The sequence below is a fragment of the Symsagittifera roscoffensis genome, chromosome 6 (genome assembly GCF_963678635.1).
Source record: "Symsagittifera roscoffensis chromosome 6, txSymRosc1.1, whole genome shotgun sequence".
NCBI classification, from domain to species: Eukaryota; Metazoa; Xenacoelomorpha; order Acoela; family Convolutidae; genus Symsagittifera; species Symsagittifera roscoffensis.
In genome coordinates this window covers 20,911,920-20,936,292 of record NC_087067.1, presented here as the reverse complement: position 1 = coordinate 20,936,292, position 24,373 = coordinate 20,911,920, and the positions used below count along the sequence as shown (strand labels likewise).

General features: G+C 33.3%; 2 protein-coding genes across 3 annotated transcripts in view; both read right to left on the bottom strand.

The window, feature by feature from the left end:
• Positions 1 to 24,373, bottom strand: part of LOC134848517 (pre-mRNA-processing factor 17-like) — a 316,450-nt gene that overhangs the window by 65,664 nt on the left and 226,413 nt on the right. The window lies entirely within an intron of this gene.
• Positions 10,400 to 15,492, bottom strand: LOC134848862 (uncharacterized). Its single transcript, XM_063866375.1, has 4 exons — positions 15,160 to 15,492; positions 14,448 to 14,626; positions 12,105 to 12,318; positions 10,400 to 10,499 (listed from the first exon to the last, which is right to left on the bottom strand). The coding sequence occupies exons 1-4, from the start codon at positions 15,378 to 15,380 to the stop codon at positions 10,469 to 10,471; spliced, it is 645 nt and encodes a 214-aa protein (XP_063722445.1). The 5' UTR covers positions 15,381 to 15,492; the 3' UTR covers positions 10,400 to 10,468.

Below are 24,373 nucleotides of genomic sequence, written 5' to 3'. Positions count from 1 at the left end.
GATTGAAGAGGGTTAGATCAATCTTGAAAGCAACCTGGCTAATAAGAAATATACAAATAATAAATGATTTATTTAGATAATTTAGGTCCTATAAACCATTTAGGATACCATCTTCTGTTTATCTACAAACAAAACAAGTAAGTGACGCCTCTATGCGAGCTGAGACTTTTTTCGAGTTTTTCTCTATCTTTTTTTGCTCTTCAACGTTTACTTTAACCACTGACTATCCTAATTTACCAAAAATCTTTGTTTCGACATATCCGAACTCACTATTGAAACAGTATGCTTGGGACTGGGCATAAAAAAAGCCAATGGCCCGGACGCGATTCTGAAATCATTTTCTAAAATTTTCTCCAAGATAAAAGAAATTATGAAAGAATGTTGTAGTCAGCCCAATTTTTAAAAAGGGTGAAAAAAGTAGCGTAGAAAACTATCGTCAAGTATCCCTTCTAGCAAATGTAACCAACATCTTTGAACGCTGTGATTTCATTGCTCTATATGCACACTCAAAAATATACTTTTCACACTGCCAATACGGTTTTAGAAAAAAGCGTTCCACTCCATTACAGCTCCCAATATACATGTAACATATTTATACTGCCTTGGAAAATGGTTGTGAAATTGATGTTGTCTATAGCGATTATGAAAAAGCGTTCAACCATGTCGATCATAGATATTGCTGCATAGGTTATATTATCTAGGAGTGAAAAACTATAAAAGATTATCGAATCGTATCTTATGAACAGAACATAAAAAGTACGGGTTGGCGATGTTGTATCTGATCCGCAACCTGTAACCAGTGGAGTACCTCAAGGATCAGTTCTCGCAGCTTTATTTTTAAATAGATACGTTACGGATCTTTCCGCAATTTCTTTACCCATAAATCATCTTCACCCCTTCTATGTGTAGATTACGCCAATTTTATATCTATCAGCTTTTCAAATTCAAAGATTCAAATGGACCTATCTCGATTCTTCAAATGGAGCTAATATCACCGCTTACCTCTGAATATTGATGAACATAAACATATTTCAAAACACTTACCTGAAAAACAATTTTATTTTGATGGAAAAGAGATAATAAAGTTGTACAGCCAAAAAAATTTTAGCATTTTTATACGTTACGACCTCTAATGGAATGAACAAAGTAGTTATTTTTCAACCAATGCAAGGAAAATTTTCTTTATGGTGAAAAGAAACTGCTGGAATATTCCAAAATTTTCAAAAAATAGTTTTCACCTATCGATAATTCTATCCAAACTGATATATGGCGGTCCAATTTTATTCACCAAATATTACCAATCTAAACACACTGAAAACGTACAAAAAAGATATTGAAATGGGTAATTGGTCAAAGTGACTACAAACAAAATCGGCGGCAGTGCAACCTACTTCCTTTATCCTTATATATTCAAATGCAAGACCTGCTATTCATGTCAAAACTTCTACACAACCACTATGATTGTGAGACTGGCAATTTTTGCATTTTAGTTCATCTCATCAACATACACGTTCAACGATGTCAATACAATTTGGCCATAGACTTCTTTCGATGAAGATATGCCAACAAAGTTTCTTCTATCTTCTTAACCTGTATATATCTGCATAGAGCTGAGCGTTTTATTGCTAAACCGAATGGAATCTTATGAACGCTTGATTTCTCTCTCTGATCTTTTTCATTACAAAGTTGTAAGAAGAAGACGTTCAACGACTTTGAGACACTCAAAACTCAAAATTTACTTTAATTCAAGAGATTGTTTCATTTACTGGAAAAGCTAACCATGTAAAAAAAAATTCTTTCCTCAGTGTTAAAAAACAAGGTGTGTTATGTAAGGTTTGACCCTTGTGACACAGTAAATTTTTACCCTTTGACCCTTGAACAGCCTTGAATAGCCTAACTTCTCCCCAAATAGGAAGCCCTTTCACTAAAACACAACACAAAATATGGAAAATAATTTCAACTTCGGATTATAAAACTGTTATTGCTCGGCAAACACAATTTTAGGCTGAAACTGAATACTTGTCTTTTACAGTTTGACGAGCGTTTGACACCGTTTCTTTGAATAAAAAATATCAAATCAGAAAAAGTTACGAAAACGTCGTTCAAAGAAAACCTGGCAGGAGAAAGCCAAAAACAACACTACATATGTAACAACAGCAACGGGTTGCTCTGGATTTAGTCTGACAATAACAATGTCAGAATTTTTTTTTTTAAACAGAATGAAAATTTGTTTTTGAGCTCTTCTTAATTTAATCTCGATTTGCACGCAAAAGAGTTTTCAAATTATTTTAGTTTTTAACGGAATTTCGTGTTTTTTAAGGGGAGGGAGATGGAGCATAAGTTAGCTTTCAACAATCTTCGGAGAAGGTTTTTTCAAGCATTAGGTATCTTTGAGTTAAACAAAAGCAAAAAAGAAGGATGCTTGCACGAATATCTTAGGCAATAACCTAAATTTAATTGTTTCCAATGAAGAAATATATATTTTTTATTCTTTTGAAATGATTTAGGGTCTTCAAAATGACCTTCAATTCCATCCTATGCTTGGCTCTAACCTTCTTTGAAACCTAAATCACTTTTTTATAAATGAAGACAGTAATTTATTTACCATTGTTTTTATAATCGTCCTTTTAAACTTGCATCTCGTCAGCATTAGTTAATTTCTGATTAAATTGCAAGCTATACTTCTTAGTTTTGTTTGATAAAACAAAACTCATAACTTTTGATGACTTTATGATAAAACTAGGATACTTTGTTAAGATAGGTTTAATGATAGTTAAGATATTTGATTAGATAGGTTGAGGTAGTTAAGATTGGTTGAATGATACTTTGCGTTGTCATTCGTAATAGAAAAGCAATTTCTTGAAATGTCTGACTCCAAAAAATTGAGTTTAGTGATTAAATTATCTACTTTGCCGATTTTGAATGTTTAATTTTTTCCAGCTCAGTTTTTATCTAAAAAGAAGGTTCATTTTCATTTGTTTTTAATTTATTTAAAAAGAAAAGGAAAAACTGTCAAAAAACTCAAAAAAATCAAGCAATGCGTCAAATTCAGTATTTCGCGGTAAAATTTTGTGGTTTGCGAAAAAATGCATGTCCTTGTTACATTATGTCAGCAATTTTAGTTTCTATAACGGTGGTGAAAGGTATTTGCTAACAATTTTAAAAATCAATTCATGTCTGCATCGAATTATATACAAGACCACTCATATCAGGACGAAGCCCTGAGCGTTCCGAATGACTTTCTATGGAGCAGTATTAACATGAAACAATCAAACGTAAAAATAAAAACAATGATTTTTTTCAAATTTGAGACTTTTTGTGAAAGTCATCCACCCACACGACATATATAGTACAAAGTGATAGATTTCGCGTCTAGTAAAATAGAAGTCATGGCAAACAACCTGCTTTAACCAATTTGGGACGATTTCTAAGACAGATTAAACCTCCGCCTACGCGTCAATGTAGCAAATTATATCGCGCGTAATTTTTCTCAAATTGATTAAAATGGCAATCTTTTAACCCCCGTGACTTTACGGAAAATTGTCACAGGTAAAATGTCCTTTAAAACTTACGCTCAGGACAAAAACTTCTTTTGAATGAAATAAAAAAAATTCCGTCAAAAATGGCTAGTTAAAAAGTCGAAAATTTTCTGAAGAACAAAACTCACCCCGAACACAAATATACCGTTATTTGCGTTATGAAAGTCGGAACAAAAAACTAGAGCTTTAGAAATCTAGAAATATATGCTAATTGGAATCATTTGACATTTTCTCATTCAAAAATTGGATTTAAAAAATTGTAAATAAAAATTTTCCTGCTGAGCTAACTGTAAAAACTGACATTGATCAACATCTTTGGCTACAAATGAACATGCTATTTAGCATCAGTTCACTAACGAACATTTTACAACTCTAGATAAAATGAGTTTTTGTTAAGTTGCCTGTAAATATTCCATTCTCAATTTCCGAAAGAACGATTCGATTTTGAGACAAACTACAGGTTATTATAAGAGAGTCATTTTGGTCTGTTTCTAGCTAGTGTTCAATAGGGGTATAAGCATCTTTCTTTTTAAACATTTTTTTCATTCAAAATTGTAGCAAAGTTCTCATCTTATACTGTAATAGTAACTAAATTGGTGATTGAGAATACTCAGCCCGCATTTGAGCTGTTAAAGCACCCCACAGCTGAAAATCAGCTCAAAATTTATCAAATAATTAGATTAATTTTTTCACAGCCAGATTTTTTTGGCCGACACTTTTCAGCGGATATTTTTTGTTGTGATATAAAAAATTTGTGTTCTGTGATGGATTGGCTGCAATTATTCGGCATGGTTTTTAACCACAAAAAAAAGACTTTTTCAGAGTTATGAAATATACTAATTGTTGATGCGTAAAATTGCGCAGAAAATGCGTAGAAATGATTTTACTGTGATTACAAAAAGTCTTCTAGGTGGTTGATTTCTATGCTAAAAATCTGCAACTAATTAAACCCACGTGAAGTTGGGGTGATTTAGATTGTTTTGAGATTTTTATTAAACTGCAGCATTTTCCCTTCTGGTTGTTACACACAATTAAATTTTAACTAGTCACAATTTCATTGTAAAGATCACCTACAGTAAATTAAACAAAAATGTTTGTATCAGGGCGAAGTCCTGAATGTTCCGATTGCCTTTTAAGGACTGTGGAGCCGTAATAACATGATTAAGATAAAATTTAAAAAATAAAATGAAAAAGTTGTTTTTTCAAATGAGAACTGTTGTGGAAATCATCCCCCCAAACGCCATATGAAGTACAAAGTGATAGATTTTGCTCCTAGTAATAAATCAATTATGTCAAATAAGTTTACTTCAACCAATTTGGAACGATTTCTAAGACGGACTAAATCTACGCTTACGCGTTAATAGCGCGAATTATATCGCGCCTGTATTGTCCTAAATTGATCAAAATGTCAATCTTCAAAACCGTATAACTTCGCAAAAAAGATCAGGGGTTAAATATTTTTTTTTCATTTCTGAAGCTCAGAACAACAATACCTTTTGAATGATATAAAAAAATCCGTCAAAAATGGCAAATTAAAAAATCGAAATTTGTCTGAAGAAAAAACTACCACTAGCACAAATATTCCGTTACTTTCGTTAGAAAAACGGACCAAAAAAGCATATGCTGCACAGAAAATAGGCAACGCTTTAGAGCGGTTAATACAAAATTGATTGGGACTATTCATAACTTGATATATCTGACTTATCAAAAACACTACAAATAGCGCAGTAGATTGTTGATTGATATTCACTGACAAAATCTGGATTCCAACGAAAAAGATAGCAAACAATTCTAGATTTTATTGACAAATGATGGAACCCAAGGACTGTCAAAACAATTTCTTTCAACTGAAAAAAAAACGCAATTTGTTTATGGAAATAACAACAAACACGGCTAGATTTTTGCCTGTAGATTTCACATTGACGCTTGATTCAAAATTTTTGCTCGCCAGCTAAATAGCCTAGTGTTTTATGTTTAAATATTGATTTCAATTCAACTGGGACTATTGAATTGCAGAAATTCTGAAACAATTGCGCTATTTAGCTAGCGAGCAAAAATTTTAAATCAAGCGTCAATATGAAATTTGCCGGCAAAACTTAGCCTTGTTGTTCCGACTTTCGAACAAAAAGGAATATTTATGCTCGGGGTGGTTTTTTTATTCAGTCATTTTTCGGCGATCATAATAACAAATTTTATCAAAAAAGTTCACCCCATCGAAGATACTGACTCCCTGAATACCTCCGATCTTTTTTTGCAAAATTTTGGGAGTTTGAAAACAGCAAATTAGGGCATGCTCTGAACTAATTTGCTCTGTGAAATTTTTTTTTTCATAATGTTAAAAACGCAAATTAATTATGCATGGTGAATTATCCCGCAAAAAAAAATTGTTTCAAATTGAATTGAGGCTAGCTTATCTGTTGTATTACTTTCTTCTGACTCAATTTTTTCACACTTAATCTTTGATGTTGTCCGAAATTTATAGTTTTTAAATACTTTCTTTTAAATGACCAATTAAAGTGCAGTCGGAACACTCACGATCAGTCTTGTTTGTTTTTAATTCGACAGACAATTATTTCAATTGAATGAAATTCCGTCAAAAGTCTTTGGGTTCCACCATTTGTCGATAAAATCTAGAATCATTTGCTTTTTTGTAATTTTTTTTCGCAGATTCAAGCGTTTTGGTTTCTTGGGATCTACATTACGCAACAAACGAAATCACCGTCGGTTAATTTGGCAGCTTAGAATCCGATTCAAAGTTTCTTTTGAGGAAATAAGAGAGAAAGAGAGAGAGAGGGAGAGAGAGAGAGAGGGAGAGTCTGCGGAATCCAAAAGCTGCCAAATTAATCGAATGTGATGTCGTATTGTTGAGTTTTCTTGATCAAAAATCCAAAATTCTTGGATCACCAGAAAAATTAAAAAATTTAGTTTTCAAAGAAAGTTTCGGAAGTAATGTAGTTTTAAGTGTTATTTTTTGATGAGCCAAACTCCGCATTCTTCTTTTTATAGTAGAGAGTTAGTTTTTAAAGAATTTACAACAAAAATTGATGGTGTATGTACGAACAATTTTCAAAACAAGCGAAAATTTATATTTGTGCAAAGAGGTTTTACATATAATCAATCAAGGAGCAAGTTTATTTTGAAAGAACGTTTTGCTCCTTTTCCAAGCCTAATTTGTCTCGACTGAGGAACAAAATACGCTTCAACGTATTTTTAAAACCTTTGTTAATCAAATTATTTATTTTGTAAGAAATTTTTTTGCACCACATTAAAAAATTACACCTTGCGCTTACAAAAAAAAAACAAGTAAAAAGAATTTTCAAAAAAAAAACACTTTTTCTTTTTTGTTAAAATTAGTGACCGTAGTCGGAACTTTCTTGCGACTCGCACATCCATCTGGTAATTTTTTTACATATGTTTTAGTATTTGTCAATACTTTAGGTTTTTGCTGTTCTTTTTTCATCATGGAGAGAGAGAAGGACTTATTTTACCAAATTTAAAAAAAACAAGAAATAAATTACAAAATAAGGATCGAAAATGAAGACAGTTACATTTTACTGACCAAGTACAGCTTCCTTTCTGACTTTTCTGACTTCCTCACTGATTTTTCTGGTCAGCAAAATGTAATTGTCTTCATTTTCGATCCTTATTTTGTAAATTTTTTCTTGTTTTTGTAAATTTGGTAAAATAAGTCCTTCTCTCTCTCTCCATGATGAAAAAAGAACAGCAAAAACCTAAATTATTGACAAATACTAAAACATAAATAAAAAAATTACCAGATGGATGTGCGAGTCGCAAGAAAGTTCCGACTACGGTCACTAATTTTAACAAAAAAAGAAAAAGTGTTTTTTTTTAAATTCTTTTTAATGGTTTTTTTGTAAGCGCAAGGTGTAATTTTCTAATGTGGTGCAAAAAAATTTCTTACAAAATAAATAATTTGATTAACAAAGGTTTTAAAAATACGTTGAAGCGTATTTTGTTCCTCAGTCGAGACAAATTAGGCTTGGAAAAGGAGCAAAACGTTCTTTCAAAATAAACTTGCTCCTTGATTGATTATATGTAAAACCTCTTTGCACAAATATAAATTTTTCGCTTGTTTTGATAATGTTCATTAACGTTTTCCTATAAAACATCTGAACTTTCTTTTTCCATTCATTATACAGACATCATCAATCATGAGATAGTTGATCAATCTGAAAACCCGATTATTTTTTGTTTCAAATTATCAAAAGTAACTGTAATTTTTTTTGAACATGCATTCATAAGAAATGATATAACTTGTTGCGACAATTAAAAAATAAAGTATAATTAAAAACTTGGCTTGTTTCCAGATTGTCACATCTTTGCAATGAATGTCGTTTTATCTCGAAGTTGCCTCGTCGTACTTCTGCTATATGGGCGTGTCCTCTGTGTAATTTAAGAACGAAGCGTCATGATCAAAAAAATTTCTTTCAGAGTCTTTCTGAATTCTGTGTTTTGACATATAAACAGGGCAAACACAATGATCATGTTGAGACAGGTACACAGAAGGAACAAGTCTGTGATTAGGAGTCGCACTACGAAACGGTTTTCAGAGACTAGAGCAGAATCAGATAGTGAAAACTTTATAATATTTTCTAAAATCAAAGAACAATTGTTTGTGAGCTTTTTAAAGAGTATTTTGACTTACCTTTCTGATATCACAACTCCGTTCCTACATTGAATGTTGAAAAAACAACTGAATTGAGTAAAAACTTGAAAATCCCTTTCTCAAATTGAACATTTTCAAAATACTCATTTATGCTAGCTCACTATTTTTGGAAAGACGTGTTTAACTAAAAAATTTCATTAATTCATTGTTGAATAGCAATTTCTGAATTTTTGAATTTCACGCAAGTGGCAGATTATGCAATGCAAATTTTATTTGTACTAAATGAAACATTTTAATAACTTTGATTTGATTCACTATCTGATAGTTCCAAGAAGATACCATATGTTTCGCCCGCAACCAACCCATAATCAATAAGTCGGCCAATTCCAAGAAGCAAAAACGACATGCTGGCAACAGCGATGAAGCTGATGTTGCAAATCAGCATGCCAGTTGTCAAGTTGCGCTCCATTTTTGCTTCTGTGTTGTCCAAGTGGTTCAGCTCTTGAAGCGATATTATCATGCCCCTAGTTAAAATAATTTACAAAAGTACCAATAGAAAAGTAATATATTGTTCCGCCCGAGTGCTCTCGGAATGCTAGTCTTGCAAAAAAAAAATACATTATTCGTGCCGTGTTCTTGCAAGATTTTGCATGTATTTTGGAAGATTTTCGCAAGACTTGCATTCTTTTTGCAAGATATAAGAAAGATTTTACATTCTATTACAATAATTCATTATACTTTTTTGCTGTTTGTGGGTATTTTCAGTGTTTTTAAGTGTTTCTGTTAGCCTCTGGCAGTTACACAGCAAACTTCCAGAAGGATACATATGTCAAGTTTACATCATTTGAAAAAAGTTTCAAAATAGGTAGATTAGGGTTACAGTTTGAAAAAATTAATTGTGTGAATACTCCCATTTTTTTTTTACCTCTAATAAAACTTATATAAAAGACAATTGCGAAAAAAATAAAGCTTTGTAAGTTCAGATATTTCCGCGAAATGCATAACATACAAATCATCAGTAAAAAATCTATTTATTTAATTCGCACGCTTCCAGGTAGCCTGAAACAGGTTTTTATGTAGTGAAGTGTTGTTCTATATCGAATAATCTTTGCCGCCGTTATTCTGATTCAAATAGAATAATTCGGATTCCTTGTTGAATTTTCAGAGTTTTTCGCAGCGGTGCTTTGATCTGGAAAATTTTTATTAATCATTTTCATTAATTCAGTTTCTTCGCAGAATTTGGAGGGAAAACAACGCTACCTCTTCACCTACTACATACCACCACTTTCTACAAGATTACAAAAAATAAACCAGTATCTCATTTTTGTATTCATTGGTGTATTGGGCTACCTATCCGGGTTGACATCCATAGACCGAAAACGCTAGTTATACAATTCCATAAATTGGTTTTATGAAAAAATACTACTCATACATTTTACAGTTTGCTAAAATGGTGTCATCGAATTTTAAAATAACTTTTTTCTTATTTTGAATAAAAGTCGGTGTATCGAAATAAATAAAAAGAAAAGCTTTTTATCAAAAAAATTGCTAATCATACAATTTCCATATATGGAATTTGCATGACCAGCATTTGGTTTTGATGCCAAACTTGGTGCTAGAAAAAAATCCATAATTTTTTTTGCTTGCAAAACTCACTGTATTGCGTGCATAATGTAGTCCTGGATACCCAAAATTGGGTTTTTCCGTTTCTCTGGATATTTTTTTCGAAAACGCTCAAAACATTAATTTATTTTGTTTGGCATTTTAATGTATGCCTTGATCAACGCCTGGTTAACTGACAATTCATTTATTACAATTGATTTTTTTTATAAAAAACAATCCTAAAAGCTTCGATTAAAATAAATTTTAAGAAAGTAATTTTTTTGTTCAGTGAAATAATGCTAAGTATACAAATTTCCTATACAAAAACCGCCAATCATTAGACTTTTCATGCGTTGTTCTATAATTGCATGAAAAGGTTATGACTAGCATTTTGGAAATCAGAAAATTGTTTGACTAGCATTTTTGTTGAACCCGGGTAAACATAGATAGCATTGAGGCCACTTGCTGAAATATGATATTTTTAACACCAATTTAAACGCAATAAACGCTTCGTGTTTCTAAAAATAGGCCAGGATTCATATATAGTTTTTCATTTTTGTTGTTCTTCATTTTAAAAATGTGAAGGTTTTGTTGATATTTCTTTAGGAGCTTATAGAAAAATTTTATGGTCGGCCGGCTGGAAATGGATGTCGTAGAGTAGTATCAGCGTGGGGATTCTTTTAGGTAGTGAGGGGCTGCATCACTGAAAAGAAGCTTCTGCACCCCTGCCCCTAAAACCGCCCTTGATTAATCAACTTCGTAATCACATGAACCGGAGTCTAGCATTTGTACAAAATGATTAGCTTTAAAATGATCCATGTTTTAATGTTTTTTTTATTTCATCTGGGGTTTATTATGCAAAGAACTAAGAAATTCCGTCCAAAACCTACGTTCAAATGGAATTCATCAACCACTTATCGTGCTGCTTTTTTGATACAACAAATTATAAACCCATCAGCTTGATTTTCAAGCTGATGGGTTTCTTGTACAGTTTGCTGCAAAAACATGAACATAACGATAGAGAAGAATATAAAAAGTTTTGTTCTCAAACTCTTGATGGCCACGGACCACGGCAGGTATTTTGGGTTCATGGATTAATTTTCGTAGATTTATTTAACTCCGTTTTCAACATTTTATAGTTTTATAGTCACCAAGTGAATCAAAACAATTGATATTATTTTTACAGACTTTTGGGAAAACTTCGATTATGACCAAAATGCCGATTAGAAGACTAGTTTCAATTTTGTTTTACATGCACATAGCAATTTTTAAGAAATTACAAAGTAAATTAACTGCTACAGAATGGTACCTTGTAACATTCGAATTTGATATACATTGACCAATTTGTTGATTTGATACATAAGTTTTAACCCAATATCTAATATACAATGATAATTTTCTATGATTTTATTGCATATTTCTGAGCTCAAAATCTAATGTATCTAAATTATTTTCTTGAGTTCTTCAAAATATGGCACGTTTTTTAAAAAAAATATTAAGAATAAAACGTTTCAATAAGTTTTTTAAGCAGCTTATTTTTTCGCCTTGTTAGCAAAAAATATTGCCTTAAGCTGTTTTTAGACCCTTGAATCGATCTGCTCAGGGGTCTTTTAAAATGAATTTAAGTGAGATTCAGATGGATTTAAGTGCGATTCGGATGGATTTTAGTGAGTGGAAAATTATCCAACAAAAACTTGGAAACCAGATCTGAGCATCTTAAAATCTTGCCTTTTTCAGATCTTGTCCAGACATGGTGCGTGTTTCGTTTGGACTTGGTCATGTCTGAATCAGGACTGGAGCAGGTATGGATTTTATCACAAAGCAGACCTGCTCAAGGCCTGGTTCAGACCTGGAACATATATGGGTCAGATCTGAACCAGATCTGAGCGAATCAGCACCAGATCTGACCCATGTATCTTCCAGGCCTTAGACCCCAACAAAATGCTGCCAGCTAAAACGACATTAATATTTTCAATAGATAGATAATTCATCCCAAAACTGACTTCGAGATGTTTCATGCTCATTTTCCTGGAGTTATAAAACAATCTCATGTTCTTTTTGTGGACTTTTAGTGATTTTTATAGCTAATAATGGCAAGCACACAAATTAGAAGAACTAGAGCTTTGTATCTAGAATAATATTTTAATTGGAATCATTTGACAACGTCTTCTTTAAACTAACCAAGTAACAATTTCCCATATAATAGTTAAACAATTCCGACAGTCAAGATTAGGAATGCGCGAATCTGAAAGTCTGATAAAAAATACTTTTAAAGCAATTGAACGTTTTGCGGATTAAATTACTTTTAAGGGGCGGTTGTTCACTTTGTTACTTACCTTTGGTTTTTCACAATAATGAGGCTGAGAACAGTGATAACAAGCAATGGTACTACAATGTAAAACACTCCGGCAGACGCGAATATTTGTTTCCAAAATAAATCTTGACCTGTTTCTTCTCTTGGTTCACAGACATCGTTTTTCTGATTGTATACAGCAACAAAGTATGCGGGCGAATAGAGGATAGTAGTTAGGATGTAATTCGCCAATGTCACTGAAAGAAAAAATAACGTAAAGAAATGAGATGATTTTCTTTCTGATATTAGTTTTTGTCTCATGGATTTGGCAGGAAAATAACTAGAAAAAAATGAGCAAATAAGTTTTGAAACATTGTCATCAAGGGCGAATTTAGGGGTGCGGGGGGGGGGGTGGTAGTGGACGCTTCCTCTCAGGAATTTGACCCTAGCAAATACCAAAGGGTCCCCTTTTGGACAATTTATTTAATTTTTTTCAAAGGGCGCCTTCGGCCTTTATATCAAAGAAAATTTTGAGGTGTGATATTCAAGGTGTGAAAATAGGTCTTTTTTGAGGCCTCAAATTAGACAAATTTTTTCGCCCCATTTTTGCCACATTCTTGCCTCATTCACAGTATATATACCCCGTTCAAAGCTACCTAGCTCATTTCAAATTGTTCTTCACTGGACTTCACACTGCACTCTGGACAGGACCCTGGACTTCAACTTCAACCTTACAGATGTCAAAGCGGACTGCTCCCAAGGACTCCAAGGCTTCTGACCTCAAGACGCTCAAGGATTTTTTCACCGGTGGAGCCAACAAGTCACCACTTTCATCCACTGCAACCACTCCTGAGCCTGACAACCCTGGATCATCCACTCCTGAGACGCCCATACCTGGACCTTCAAGGCTCTTAGAGCCATTGGCTCCTTTAGCCACCATAAAATATGAATCTCTTTCATCAATTAGTTCTATATCTCCGCTCTCCGAGCAAGTTTTACACTCTCCATCCTACATTGAGGTCGGCATCTACAACTTCAGCTCACTGGACATGGACAGGGATATCAAGTTTGCACTTCTGGACAACCCCAAAAACCCCCACTGCAAGTCTGGCCATACGAACTTGTGACGAAATATGGAAAACAAGAAAAGTGAACTCTTAGCCCCCAGCACCTGGAAAAATACCAGTTTCTGACCTACTCCATGATCCAAGAGGGACTCTACTGCCGCTTCTGCTTCTGATTTGCCGACCTGGAAGAGATAAAGAAAGCGGGGGCTCAGTAGAGATTCAGCTGGTCAACAAGCCGTTCAAAAAGTGTGCACGCCTCTCAAACTACTTGGATCCACATCAGAAAACAGCCCTTCACAAGAAATCACTGGAGAAAGCGGAGACCTTCCTTGATTCTGTCAGAAACCCAAACAGCAACATGAATGTGAAACTGGATCGCGCAGTTGCAAAAAAATGGAGCAAAACAGGAAGTTACTGGCTCCGTTCGTCAGCACAATCATCTTCACTTCCCGCCTGGGATTACCTTTCCGTGGCCACCCAGATGACGGGGTTTCAATGGTTTCAACTAATTCTGAGCAAATCGACGTCAGATCTGGAAATTTCAAGGCCCTTCTCCAGTTCAGAGCAGCAAGTGGCGATCAAGTGCTGGCTCAGCATTTGGAAACATGCAGACGGATCTCAAGGAACGCTTCGTTGGATAAGCTTCTTCTTGTGTTCAAGTGTGCAAGCTGCTACCCCATTGGATAAGAGAGAAGGATGCAAAGGAGGAAGATTTTGATGATCTGGTCCAATTATACGAAGGGTTACTTCCAGATGGTGACTTCCCCTGCGAGTTCGAAGTTTGGAAAAACTTCGAACTCCCCCCTGCACACTGATACTCCAGAAACCTTCAAAGCTGCACTCAGATTGTGTTACAAAGTCACAATGCCAGTAATTTTTGTTTGCTCCAGATTGTTGCTACCATCCCAGTGACGGTATGAACTGTTGAGCTCTCTTTTTCGAGCATGAAACCACTAAAAAGTTACCTCCGCTCCAACATGAAGGAGGACCGGCTCTCAAACTTGGCGCTGATTTACATCCACAAAGATGTAGAAATCAAAGTCGAAGAGGTCACTGACAGATTTGCCGCAAAAAATCAAAAACTCAATTTTGTTTAATTTTGTTTATTTTTTTATTGTAAGAAATCTTTGTTTTTGTCAAAATTTTTCTCAATCCGCCCCCTCAAGAAAATCCCAGATCCGCGCCTGCCTGTCATAACACCAAAATCCTAGAAAATTTAAAAAAAAACGAATCTACAAAAAATTTACAATGTGTTTTGTTTTCTTGCGAATTTAGGTGCAATTTGAAATGTGATTGCTGCTAGAAAATAAAAAACTCACCTCTGATGGGATATCGCAAATTGTACATTATATTGTCCCGATACCACGTGAATTTCTTCAGAGTCACGAATCGGTCAATGGTCATTATGCACATCTCATTTTGGGCCGCAACAACAGCAGATAAGCCAAACCAGACAGATAACTTACACGTTATGTCGGAAGTGCCGAAGCTCAGAACTCTAAACAAAAAATCTATTTTTACAAAAAACCTTAAAATTAAACCTTTAAAGCAATGAAAAAAATTTAAAATTAAATATAAAGCAATAAACCTTAAAATTAAACCTTTGGAAATAAAATTATCAGACGAATTTTTAAGAAGCCTTAGTGAGCAATACTTTTATCTTAGGAAAAGTTAATGAAAATCTAAAAAATGTGATACTCCTCTTTGTCTATCCTTTGTTTTGACTATGTCAGCTTTGATGGTCAAGAAAATTCTAACTCATTCGTCAAAAAAATGATTTCGATCCTCATACCTAAGGAAAAAAACCATATGGTAAAAAGCTTGCGCTCTTTTAGTACTTTCCAGAAAATTTTCAACAAATATAAGAAGAAAAACAATTCGTAGAATTATAACCAATTTTTAAACTGATTTTGATTTTTGTAACTCAAAAGACTCGTCCGTCGAAAACGGCAAAGTTTTATTTTGTATGGCCAGTTTTACGCCATAGTTGGGTGTGAAAAACTATTTAGTTGGAGTTTCCGTTCAACGAACCCTGTTAACGCCAACGCCTGAAGAATGTCACTGGCAGCTACAAGAATCAAGTACAATTTTGATGCTCTTTTAACTTTCGTCCACTTAACGGCCAAAATAATAAGCAAGTTACATAACACAGCAATGGAACAGGTACTAGGGAATAAAAAGCGCTCGACAATAAAAATGGCCGTCTTGAGTTGATCTTCTGGAACAATAATTTGAGTAGAATTAGTTGACATATTTTTAAGTTAAATCAAGAATTTTGACATGCAATGTATGAATGCGGAATAACATCCGCGTCGATTCATGATAAGTGTTCGAATATCCGAAGGCTGGGTAAACAGGTAGTAAAGCTGGAGGAAAAAAAAGTTCAGCAACTTTTTTATCTTGATCAGCAACAGTTGATCAAAGTTTGGTAGTTTCAGATCAAAAAAGAAGATGCGGAAAACTCGAGATGAAAACACAGCTTCTGCCCAAAGCTGAAGAAACTGATAAATAGTCGAATACTTATTGAATTCACACAGGTTAAAATGACAAAGATTTATAATCAATAAATGCTCTCACGGAAAAACTAATATCATGCATGAAAACGGGCGGATTTAGGGCGGGAGGGGGGGGGGGGTACGCCTTTCTCTCCCTCAGGGATTCGGCCCCCTGCCGACCCAAAGGGTCCCCCCTTTGGTACTTTTTAAGAAATCCATTTTTGGCCGACCGACACTTAAATTTTCCTAAAACTTTTCATATATACTATCTTTGAGGGGGAGCGCGCGCCAAATAAAACGCAAATTTTTTGTCAAAATTTTCCAAAAAGTAGCCAAAAACCGATTTTTTTACCTGTTTTTTCAAAAATTTGCCTACGGCCCAGAAGATTTGGGCGAAACAGCGTCTTTTTAGTGCTCTAGTAAAGCTCAGAAAATCAATTTTTGTCGACCTAAAAAAAAGGTCGTCAAAATTTTTGAAAATCCTAAATCCGCCCCCTGCATGAAATGAAAAACTAATGGGTTGTTTTCCTCAAAAGTAATGGGTTGTTTTTTTTCAAAATGAGTTGGTAATTAAGAATTGAACATTTTTTGCCTTATTATACATCGCACATCTACAGGACAAAAAAATGAAGTTGTGAAAGAAAAAATATTGTAATTTTTGATCAACTTCTTTTTCTTCTCCCAAAAGTCAAAATATTAGCAAAAGGTTTATAGTTGGATTAACAAGGGAATTAACAATACAATTATCACGCCTCAATTCTTTACCGCAATTGCTACAGGTTGAAAAAACTCACTTCTTGCTCTTTAATTATCCCAAATTTGTCAAATTTTAAAACACCTCTGAATTGATTTCTTAAGCCACTGTGAATTGTCTTCACCGCCTTTAGGTTCTCAAAAACAAGCCACATGTGAAACATTTGCTTTGAATTCAACATGGAACACTAATGTTTTCAGATCTTATTTACATGTTAAATTTTCGAAGAAAAAATGCCCACAAGCATAGATATATTTCGCCACTTCAATCGATGGTCGGTACAAAAATTCTCGGCGTTTGCCAGCAAAACGTTAAATTTACAAGTTCACACACGATCTTACAAAATTAGGCTTCGCTTCAAAAGTTTTGCTCGCACTTGGTTTGTTTTGTTGCATATGTGGGTCCGATCAAATTTAAAAAAAAACTTTTAGAAAATTTGAAAAGACTGCTCGTATATCAAGTTCCATTTGATATACTGTTGATATACTGTTGATATACTGTTGATATAACAATATTCCGATTAAACTTTAAGGTCGGCTTAAAGTTTTTTGTTTGAAAAGTTGACAAAATTATCAAAAAAGCGTCAAAATTTTTTTTTTTTCAATTTTTTTCTTCAATTTAATCTACCACAGTCTTATATATACTACAAAAGGTTGTATTTAGCGTCTTGCGTTTTAATAATACGATCAAATGATTGACCTCAATTTAATTTGGAACGCATTAAATCGCCGCTCACGGGTTTTATAGGAACGCAATATATTACGCGTTAATTATCCCAAATTGGCAAATATAGCAATTTTCCCAATTAAAGGACAAAAAAGATCATAGGTGTGATGTTTGTTAAATTCGAGCCCAAGACGACAATATTTTTCAGGTGGTTTACAAAATGCTCAGTTAAAAAATCACTGAATAAAAACAAGACTGCTCGTATCAGGGCGAAGTCCTGAATGTTCCGACTGCTTTTTAAGGTCTATGGAGCAGTAATAACATGAAAAGTTAAATGTAATAAATTAAAATGAACTTTTTTTTAAATCTGAGATTTTTGTGAAAACATCGCCCACACGCCATATAAAGTACAACGTGATAAATTTTGCTCCTAGTAACAAATCAATTATGGCAAACAGCCTGCTTCAACCAATTTGGAGCGATTTGAAAGGCGGATCAAATCTTCACCTACGCTTTAATAGCGCGAAATATATCTATCAGAAAAGAATTTTTAAAAAATTATGTCATAAAAGATTAATCAAAAAGTCGAAATTTGTCTGAAGAAAAAAACCACCACGAGCACAATTATTCCGTTACTTTCGTTATGAAAGTCGGAACTGAAACCCATCCAAGCATATATATTTTCTTTAAAAGGTGGAACAAAAAATGTCCTTGTAAAATTTTAATCCGACTTAAGACGTCTTCCTCATTGTTACTTCAGTTTTGAATAAAGGAATTGTTTATCACTGATCAAGGAATTCTGACGTCTGACATTCAAAAAATGCCTAGCTTTTAAAAACTAAAAAATCCGAATTGTTTACAGACAATCAGGGTGCAAATTTAAAGTTATTGTGATTGAGATTAAAATGTCACCCGTTAAAAATAATGGAAGAATGTAATTTAAAAATAATAATAAAAACTATGCGTTAAAACATAATGAGAAAACTAATAAAAACTTATTGTTTTGGTGGAAAATCAGGGAGAGTCAATTTGCTAAGTGAACACAAAAACCATTGATTTGTTAGACTTAAATATACTCAGACCTTTTTCTCATAAAAAAAAATTGAATGAGCAATTAAGCGGAAAACTTTTTCCACCTTAGCTCATTGAAAAACTTTCATTACTTTCATTCACCAGTGCGGAAAAATTAATGAATAATAAAATAAATTAGCAACTAACGGTCTTTTTAAGGAGTTTTCGCTTTCAACCCATGAGATAAATGTTTATGCTAAAAATTGACATTTTCTACCAAAAAACAGCTTGCAGTCGGTCAAAAGATGCTGATAAAGCTGCACACCAATTAAAAAACTTGATGAATGAGTGAGAAAAAAACTCTAAATTGATCACCTGATCTGGCAAAATAAAACAAGGGCTCGTGAAAGCAAACGCAAAATGACTTTGATTGAGCAACCATTAATGGAAATTATCGGAAACTACAATAATTGCTTTTCAATTTGTGGAGAGTTTAATTTATGCAACCTTAAATTTAATAAACAAGAAACAAGAACGGCGCTTGCTTTTGAGGTAAAGTAAAATTTGAACGCAATAAAGGTCAAAACCTACAAAAAGTGTCCAAAAACCATCTTTTCACCCTGTTTTTTCCCTCGGAAGCTAGCATGGCGCACAAAAAATTATTGAACTGGAATTTTTATAAAGAATTGGGAGAAGTTGGATAATCAAGTTGTTCAACCTTAAACGAGCCGAGAAAGTTTTTCAAACATTTTTGAAAATCCAAACCGCCTCCAATTTTTACAATTTCCCTGCTTGCTGATGTTCCTGATTAGTTGATATGTTTAAGCGGCTTTTCTTTTTTATTTTTAATACTAACCACCAGCGGATTGAGGGGAGGGGGTGGACGACCTCCATGGTACTATTTTGAGATATCCCTTTTTGAGATTCGACCCCCTTGGTATCCCCAGGAATTCGACCCCCTTGGTTCCATTTTGAGATATCCCTTTTTGGCTGACCGGCCTCAAAATTTTTCTAAAGGCGCCATTGGCGCCAATATAACCTATTTGAGGGGTGAGCGCGCGCCAAAAACCGCACTTTTTCGGCCTGTTTTTTCAAAAATTTGCCAGCGGCGCAGAAAGTTTGGCCAAAGCAGGGTCTTTATACTGATTTAGGAGAGCTCCGAAAATCATTTTGGTCCCCCCCCCCCACCTCAAGAAAATCTTAGGTCCGCCCCTGATACTAACCCTATTGCCCTTACATACTTCAAAAAAATTTTCTTAATCATGTTTTGTTACGTCCTCAATAGACAAAAATAAATCAACTATTGTTGCATACTATAATTTTCAATTGATTGCCCAAAAACTCAACTATTGCTCATGAAGCGTGAGGCAGGTGATCTAATTGAGCGAAATATGTCCATGGAGGATGTTAAACTATTTCACCGCAATGGATGTCAAACTATTTCACCGCAATTATTACGCGCTAATAGAAAAAACTGATAAATAGCGCAAAGTGAAAACCGTACGTGGATCAAACTTGCAGAGTACCGTAATTTTCAACAAAGTTACGGTACATTAAAAACATTTCTATCTCTCTCTCTCTCTCTCTCGCCTCTCTCTCTCTCTCTCTCTCTCTCTCTCTCTCTCTTCTTTCCTTCCCCTCTCTTAGTGCTTCTCTTTGAAATATTTTGTCACAATTACTGTCATTGATTACTCCTGATTACTGTCATTGATTACTCCGTTCAGTCTTCATTTGAGTAGTTCGGCCTTGTTTTAATTTTCATTAGTTTAAGTTTTTTAACCGTATTTCACCAATTTTTCCGGAAAATATGTTTCCAGGATCTCATTTGTTCTTCTGGAGTTCTTTTTATAAGTAATTTATCTTCTTAAGGAATATAAAGCCACACTAAGAGTTTGTTGAGAATATGTAAAGTATATCTAATGAATCGTGATCCTTTATGAAGCTCAGTCTTATCTTTTTTCACATCTATTATGATTGAATAATTTTTCTCTAGGAAACGTTCAGATAAGTTGATTAATATCCGTGCTAGGACGTCATTTTTCATCAACGCTCAACAGAAAAAAGAACAGATAATTTTTCAAAATTCTCTTTATCAGATGATGAATTGAATTAGCATCGCTTCGTTTGTCAATTTGTTAAAATTTTGCAGACTAAGTCGCTTTGAGTTTCTAACGAGAGTTACTGACTTATAGAACAAAATTTCAGTTTTTTTTTCAATATTTAACATGAGAAATCAGCTACGTCACAAGTTTTGAGTTTAGTTACAGCTTTTAAGTTTGACTGCTTACAAAAAAATCACCTTCCTCTACCGCTCTTTCAGAGATGGGACGTCTCTTTTCGACTTTTTTTTTGAAACACAGCAATATTTCTTCTATTTTTTATTCAAGTTTACCAACTTTTGCTTGATTTCTAAAGTTTGTTGAGACTCAAATTTTGGTATGTTTTATTTGTAATATATAAGCTAAGCGAATAGACCGACTTAAAAGCGATCTTAATCTCCGTTTTACACACTTTTTTGTCCCTTGCTTTTTTCGCACCTCTTAAAATTGAGTATTAAACTTCTCCCCTCACACATTTAGCCCAAAAGATCTCGAACACAAGCCCCGTAAAAAAAAGTGGCAAAATGAAAAACAAAAGTATGCAAATAAAATATTCGGAAAAAGAAAAATTGTGTTTGTGCAAAGATATTTGCAAACTACTTTTTTATTGGACAGTACGCTCTAAAAAATTATCGCGTAAATTTATCCGACAGGTTATGCGTGATGCAAAAAATTGTGTTAAACAAATTTTTTCAGTAAATCAAAGGATTTCACACGATAAAAAATAACCGTGCCCGCACTCAGTAAAAAGAGAAAATTATCAATTACATTAAAAATATAACTTTTTAGCAAAATTATAATTCAAATTAGGCGCCAATTTTGAACGTTTAAACGATTGATAATCCATTATAATGATAACTTTTTTGATGACATTTTAATAAATTATAATCAATTATAATTGATTATAGTTTTTCCGAAAAACTTTTATAATCTATTATTATAAATTATAAAATTTATCAAAAAATTATTTCACAAAAAAGTCAATTATAATGGATTATAATTAAGCTATTCTGCATGAAAATACAGTAAAAATAAAATTTAATGTAGGTTTAGGCTATAAGCAGAGGCGGATCTAGAACGTTCTCGGGGGAGGCGGGGGGATTTTCAAAAATTATCGAAATTTTGGTCGACCTTTTTTAGGGTGACCAAACTGATTTTATGAGCTCTCCCAACTCACTATAAAGACCCCATTTTGATCAAATTTTCTGCAGGCAAAGTTATGAAAAACCAGGTCAATAAAAGCGTTTTTAGAAATTTTTTGGAAAGTATTGATCTAAAAATCGCATTTTTTGGCGCGCTCTCAGCCCTTAAAATTAGTATATATTGGCGCCAAAGGCGCCTATAGAAAGTGAAAGTTCATAGGCTCCGTCACCAAAATTAAGATATCTCAAGATAGTTCAAAAAGGAAGCGACAGCCCCCATTCCCCCCCCCCCCATAAAGCCACCCCTTGCTATGAGTACAAAATACAGTTTCTATTAGGTCGATAACCAACTGAAAAGCACACAAAACAAAACAAAAACAAAATAAAATGAAGCGATGACACAATTGTTGAATAATATTGGATTATTACAAATCCATTATAATGGATTATAATTCAATCAACTTTGAGGAAAAAAATTTCAAAAAATAATCGATTAAAATCGATTATAAACGATTACAATGATTTTTATTGTTTCGAAAAATAGTAACATTATAATCCATTTTTAATCGATTATAATCAATGTTTTGAAATTTATAGAGACTGACAATAAAAATTCAATATAATCTATTATTTCCTCTTTTTACTGAGTGCGGATACGCCAAAAAATCGTGTGAAAAATCCAATGGAATTTGAAAATAAAAATTAAAAAGATATTTAGTGCCATTTTGAAGGTTTCAAAACGTTAAACAAGCGAGGTTAGAAGTCATACTTTTTAAACCTTATTCATTTAAACCTATCACTCAAATTTATTTTTTATCAGTTTAATATACTCAACATCATAATACTCATTCGTTGTTGCTTCAAAAAAAGTTTTAAAAAACTTTAGGTATCAGAAAACAGGGCAAATGCTTGAGTACTAAATTGAGGCCTATCTGAAACGCCCTGAAGCTATTTACAAAAGTAGATACGGGTTCAGCTGAGATGCCATTTGGTTCTTGCACATAAAACACTTTGTATATACACGTTCTGTTTTTATCAAATTTTCCATATTATTCTAGCATTTTTTGCGGGCTTTGTATATTCTGGAAAAAAAATGATGTCCTGCCATAACTCGAAAATTAAAAAGATACTTTAACTGTGATAACATTTTGCAACTTTGCTCAAAATTACGGTACTCTGCAAGTTTGATCAACGTACGGTTTTCACTTTGCGCTATTTGTCAGTTTTTTCTATTAGCGCGTAATAATTGCGGTGAAATAGTTTGACATCAATTGCGGTGAAATAGTTTAACATCTTAAAAACATCTATTTGCCCCTTTCAATTTTTTGAAGCTTGAAATTTGATGATGGTCTACCAAATGATTCTCTGCAAAATGCAAAATTTTGTCCGGATTCAGAAAACTGAGTGGCAGAAAAAATGATTGGCAGAACCAATTTTTGTTGTTTAAACAAGAAAAAATTTTATTGGCCATTTAACCTAAGTCTAGGTTGATTAAAAACAAGACAAACCGTATCAGGGAAAAATTTGGTTACCCATCTACCCCTGTTAATAGTTTTAAATATGTTTTTAGAAATTTTTTGGAAATAAAATTTAAAAAGATATTTAGTGCCATTTTGAAGGTTTCAAAACGTTAAACAAGCGAGGTTAGAAGTCATACTTTTTAAACCTTATTCATTTAAACCTATCACTCAAATTTATTTTTTATCAGTTTAATATACTCAACATCATAATACTCATTCGTTGTTGCTTCAAAAAAAGTTTTAAAAAACTTTAGGTATCAGAAAACAGGGCAAATGCTTGAGTACTAAATTGAGGCCTATCTGAAACGCCCTGAAGCTATTTACAAAAGTAGATACGGGTTCAGCTGAGATGCCATTTGGTTCTTGCACATAAAACACTTTGTATATACACGTTCTGTTTTTATCAAATTTTCCATATTATTCTAGCATTTTTTGCGGGCTTTGTATATTCTGGAAAAAAAATGATGTCCTGCCATAACTCGAAAATTAAAAAGATACTTTAACTGTGATAACATTTTGCAACTTTGCTCAAAATTACGGTACTCTGCAAGTTTGATCAACGTACGGTTTTCACTTTGCGCTATTTGTCAGTTTTTTCTATTAGCGCGTAATAATTGCGGTGAAATAGTTTGACATCAATTGCGGTGAAATAGTTTAACATCTTAAAAACATCTATTTGCCCCTTTCAATTTTTTGAAGCTTGAAATTTGATGATGATCTACCAAATGATTCTCTGCAAAATGCAAAATTTTGTCCGGATTCAGAAAACTGAGTGGCAGAAAAAATGATTGGCAGAACCAATTTTTGTTGTTTAAACAAGAAAAAATTTTATTGGCCATTTAACCTAAGTCAAGGTTGATTAAAAACAAGACAAACCGTATCAGGGAAAAATTTGGTTACCCATCTACCCCTGTTAATAGTTTTAAATATGTTTAAGAAATTTGCTAGTTTTTCGAAAACAGAAAAAATTTAATGTTTGTTCACACTGAAAAATCACAGTTGAAGCATCTTTTCTTAAAATTTTTTTCCCAAAAGGTACATTGAAAATTCAGTCAAAACGAATGAACTTAAACAATCAAAAAACAGGCAAACAAAATATTACTCCTTCTTAAACAATTTTTATTTCTTTTGACAGTCAGAATTATGCAGTTAGATGCCAAAACTTTTTCTGACTACATGATCAATGAAAAATGTGTTTGATTTTTCACGAAAGCAGAATAGAACTAATCTTTCGAAGTTTGGATTCTAAAGCGTTTTGAATTTACCATCGACAATATGTATCCTTTCAGATCAAGTTGACAAATGGGATTAAAATTTTATACATTTTTATTAAAAGAAACAAAAGGGGGGCCGTTGAGTGTTTTATTTTTTGTTTGCACAAAACGGTTTATATGAATATTTTTGATGATATCATCTAAAACTAACTTCTTTGTGTTTTCTTCACAAGGGAAATATTCTACAAAATGGTTTCTGCGGGCTACTTTTTTGTCATTTTCGGAATCTCATAGAATTTCTTAGAATTTCATAATTTACCTTGGTTATCTTTTTTAAGACCTTA

Bases quoted from the DNA above. Each gene is read 5' to 3' on its own strand.
- LOC134848862 (XM_063866375.1), bottom strand. From the start codon at position 15,380: ATGTCAACTAATTCTACTCAAATTATTGTTCCAGAAGATCAACTCAAG. The intron at 12,319-14,447 runs GTGAGTTTTTTA...TTTTTCTTTCAG, and splicing joins TTTGCGATATCCCATCAGAG to TGACATTGGCGAATTACATC. The intron at 10,500-12,104 runs GTAAGTAACAAA...GGGCGGTTTTAG, and splicing joins ATTATTGTGAAAAACCAAAG to GGGCAGGGGTGCAGAAGCTT.